General features: G+C 64.3%; 2 protein-coding genes across 2 annotated transcripts in view; one reads left to right on the top strand and one right to left on the bottom strand.

Annotated features, from left to right (window-relative positions):
• LGI3 (leucine rich repeat LGI family member 3) overlaps positions 1–97 on the bottom strand; it is a 5030-nt gene extending 4933 nt beyond the window's left edge. Inside the window, exon 1 of the mRNA XM_009640651.2 lies at positions 71–97. Within this exon, the coding sequence (XP_009638946.2) occupies positions 71–97 (27 nt within the window). The remainder of the gene's footprint in view (positions 1–70) is intronic.
• A 384-nt stretch (positions 98–481) lies between these two features.
• SFTPC (surfactant protein C) lies at positions 482–3772 on the top strand. The gene is made up of 5 exons (XM_035896116.1): positions 482–526; positions 637–783; positions 914–1054; positions 3399–3505; positions 3661–3772. Exons 1-5 carry the CDS (start codon positions 482–484, stop codon positions 3770–3772), a joined length of 552 nt encoding a protein of 183 aa, XP_035752009.1.
• Positions 3773–4256: the final 484 nt, after the last annotated feature.

Here is a 4256-nt window from a genome sequence, read left to right as displayed (position 1 = left end):
TGCTGGGTGGCGGGAGGCACCGGGCACCCATCCCTCCCCTCCCGTCCCAGGCACGGCGCTCCCGGCCAACAATGAGCCCAGCCAGCGCCTTCTCCATGCTGGGGGGGGTCACAGCTGCCCATGCACGGGGCTGCAGGCGCCGGGGTGCAGCACCCTCAAGGATGCGTGCTAAGGGTGCCGGGTCCTGGGCCAGAGCCCAGGGTGGGGTGCGGAGGGTGGGCATGCTCTGCCTTGCCCACTGTTTGCCTTGGCCCCCCCTACGCTGCCGGGCAAATGCCAGGAAAGAGCCCTCAGAGGCTTCGTGCCCCCTCCTTGGCTCCTCTCTGGGCTCAGCAAACAGAGCACAAGTGGCACCTTGGCAGCCGGGGTGGCCCCAGCCTCCTCCCACCCTCCCCGGAGCCCTATAAATCCCCCCAGCTCCGGCTCTGGCTCTGGTTCTGGCTGGCAAAGGGACAGGAACGGCTCGGCGAGGGAGGGCAAGATGGACAGCAGCTCCAAAGAGGCGCTGATGGAGGAGGCACCTCCGGTAAGGAGCACCCATCACCCAGCCCAGGGAGCCAGTGCTGGGGCTGAGCACTGGCTGCCTTCCCCAGTCCCACGCCGGCAGCTCAGCCGGGGGCTCCCCTGTGTCCCCAGAGGTACACGGCCTCCCCCCGCCTGCCCTGCATCCCCCACCAGCTCAAGTGCCTCCTGATCGTGGTGGTGGTAGTGGTCATCCTCGTGGTGGTCATCGTCGCCTTCCTCCTCCTGGGGCTGCACATCACCGAGACGCACGCCGAAACGGTGAGGCAGTGCCGGGGAGGGAGCCACGGGGCCACGGGAGCCGGTTTGGGAACAGCACCGGCTGCCAGCGCTTTGCTGGGATGGGGTTTTAGCCCAGGGAAAGCTCCCTGACCCCCCCTCCACCGAGCAGGTCTTGCGAATGACCATCCATGGCCTGGATGGCGAAGGGACCCCCCAGCAGCTCTCCATGAGCAAGAAGGAAAGGACCGGGACTTTCGCCACGCAGGACGGGCTCAACGCCTCCGCCATGGTGGTGTACGACTACAGCAAGGTGTGCGGGCAGCCCCCAGGACGGGGCACGATGGGGTGGGTGGGGGGGACACGATGAGGTGGATGGAGGGGACACGATGAGGTGGATGGAGGGGACACGATGAGGTGGATGGAGGGGACACGATGAGGTGGATGGAGGGGACACGATGAGGTGGATGGAGGGGACACGATGAGGTGGATGGAGGGGACACGATGAGGTGGATGGAGGGGACACGATGAGGTGGATGGAGGGGACACGATGAGGTGGATGGAGGGGACACGATGAGGTGGATGGAGGGGACACGATGAGGTGGATGGAGGGGACACGATGAGGTGGATGGAGGGGACACGATGAGGTGGATGGAGGGGACACGATGAGGTGGATGGAGGGGACACGATGAGGTGGATGGAGGGGACACGATGAGGTGGATGGAGGGGACACGATGAGGTGGATGGAGGGGACACGATGAGGTGGATGGAGGGGACACGATGAGGTGGATGGAGGGGACACGATGAGGTGGATGGAGGGGACACGATGAGGTGGATGGAGGGGACACGATGAGGTGGATGGAGGGGACACGATGAGGTGGATGGAGGGGACACGATGAGGTGGATGGAGGGGACACGATGAGGTGGATGGAGGGGACACGATGAGGTGGATGGAGGGGACACGATGAGGTGGATGGAGGGGACACGATGAGGTGGATGGAGGGGACACGATGAGGTGGATGGAGGGGACACGATGAGGTGGATGGAGGGGACACGATGAGGTGGATGGAGGGGACACGATGAGGTGGATGGAGGGGACACGATGAGGTGGATGGAGGGGACACGATGAGGTGGATGGAGGGGACACGATGAGGTGGATGGAGGGGACACGATGAGGTGGATGGAGGGGACACGATGAGGTGGATGGAGGGGACACGATGAGGTGGATGGAGGGGACACGATGAGGTGGATGGAGGGGACACGATGAGGTGGATGGAGGGGACACGATGAGGTGGATGGAGGGGACACGATGAGGTGGATGGAGGGGACACGATGAGGTGGATGGAGGGGACACGATGAGGTGGATGGAGGGGACACGATGAGGTGGATGGAGGGGACACGATGAGGTGGATGGAGGGGACACGATGAGGTGGATGGAGGGGACACGATGAGGTGGATGGAGGGGACACGATGAGGTGGATGGAGGGGACACGATGAGGTGGATGGAGGGGACACGATGAGGTGGATGGAGGGGACACGATGAGGTGGATGGAGGGGACACGATGAGGTGGATGGAGGGGACACGATGAGGTGGATGGAGGGGACACGATGAGGTGGATGGAGGGGACACGATGAGGTGGATGGAGGGGACACGATGAGGTGGATGGAGGGGACACGATGAGGTGGATGGAGGGGACACGATGAGGTGGATGGAGGGGACACGATGAGGTGGATGGAGGGGACACGATGAGGTGGATGGAGGGGACACGATGAGGTGGATGGAGGGGACACGATGAGGTGGATGGAGGGGACACGATGAGGTGGATGGAGGGGACACGATGAGGTGGATGGAGGGGACACGATGAGGTGGATGGAGGGGACACGATGAGGTGGATGGAGGGGACACGATGAGGTGGATGGAGGGGACACGATGAGGTGGATGGAGGGGACACGATGAGGTGGATGGAGGGGACACGATGAGGTGGATGGAGGGGACACGATGAGGTGGATGGAGGGGACACGATGAGGTGGATGGAGGGGACACGATGAGGTGGATGGAGGGGACACGATGAGGTGGATGGAGGGGACACGATGAGGTGGATGGAGGGGACACGATGAGGTGGATGGAGGGGACACGATGAGGTGGATGGAGGGGACACGATGAGGTGGATGGAGGGGACACGATGAGGTGGATGGAGGGGACACGATGAGGTGGATGGAGGGGACACGATGAGGTGGATGGAGGGGACACGATGAGGTGGATGGAGGGGACACGATGAGGTGGATGGAGGGGACACGATGAGGTGGATGGAGGGGACACGATGAGGTGGATGGAGGGGACACGATGAGGTGGATGGAGGGGACACGATGAGGTGGATGGAGGGGACACGATGAGGTGGATGGAGGGGACACGATGAGGTGGATGGAGGGGACACGATGAGGTGGATGGAGGGGACACGATGAGGTGGATGGAGGGGACACGATGAGGTGGATGGAGGGGACACGATGAGGTGGATGGAGGGGACACGATGAGGTGGATGGAGGGGACACGATGAGGTGGATGGAGGGGACACGATGAGGTGGGGGGGGGGGACACGATGGGGCGGGTGGTGGCGGTGGGGACGGGGCTAAGCTGACCTGGCTCTGTCTGCAAACAGCTGCTGGTCAGCTACAGGTCCTGGCGTCACCGTGCCTGCTATGTCACCCGCATGGATGGGGACAACGTCCCGGGGCTGGACGCCATCACCGAGACCTTCCAGCGCCGGCAGGGGAGGAGGGGCCAGCCCGGCCCAGCGCCTGCATCCTGGGCAGCGGGGGGAAGTGTGGGGCTGCTGGCCTTGGGGCAAGCATCCGCTGGAGGGGACCAAGGCTGCAGGGGGCCAAGGATGCCACCCCCCCCACCACCCCATCCTCTCTCCTGCAGGCTGAGGTGACGGAGGCTGGGGACAACGCCGTGCCCCTGGCCGACCGCTCCATCCTGGGCACCACCGTTAACATCCTCTGCAGCACTGTCCCCATTTACTGGGCGTAGCGCCGGCGGGGGTCAGCTCCCAGGGGGACGGGACAGTGAGAGGTGGGGATGTCACCGTCCCCACGCTCCAAGTGGGATGCCCGGGCATCCCTCCTCCTCCACGGCTCCATCCCGCACACGGCCCAGGGGCAGCCGCCCGGCCGTGGGGTGCTCTGCCCGCAGCCGCTCGGCACCGCGGCTTTCCCACCGCGACACTTGTAATAAATAAGTGGGATTCACTTTGGGATTCACGCTTCTGTCTGCAAAGTAAAACCTGTGCCCCTGCCTCCGAGTGCTGCTCTCCCGTGTTGTCGTCCCCCCCCAGCCACGCTGGCCGAACAGCCCTTCCCGGGGTGCCGGGGAGAGGCAGTGGGGTGCCAGGGAGAGGCGGCAGGGTGCCCCCGGGATGTCTCCCTGCGGGATGCGGCGTGGGTAGGTTTGCATGGAAAGACGTTGGGTTGCTGGAGCGTGTCCAGAGGAGAGCCACAAAGCTGGGGAGGGGGCC

Source organism: Egretta garzetta, unplaced genomic scaffold, assembly GCF_000687185.1.
Source record: "Egretta garzetta isolate BGI_Z169 unplaced genomic scaffold, ASM68718v1 scaffold366, whole genome shotgun sequence".
In the NCBI taxonomy this organism is placed as follows: Eukaryota; Metazoa; Chordata; class Aves; order Pelecaniformes; family Ardeidae; genus Egretta; species Egretta garzetta.
This window is presented reverse-complemented; position numbering and strand designations above follow the sequence as displayed.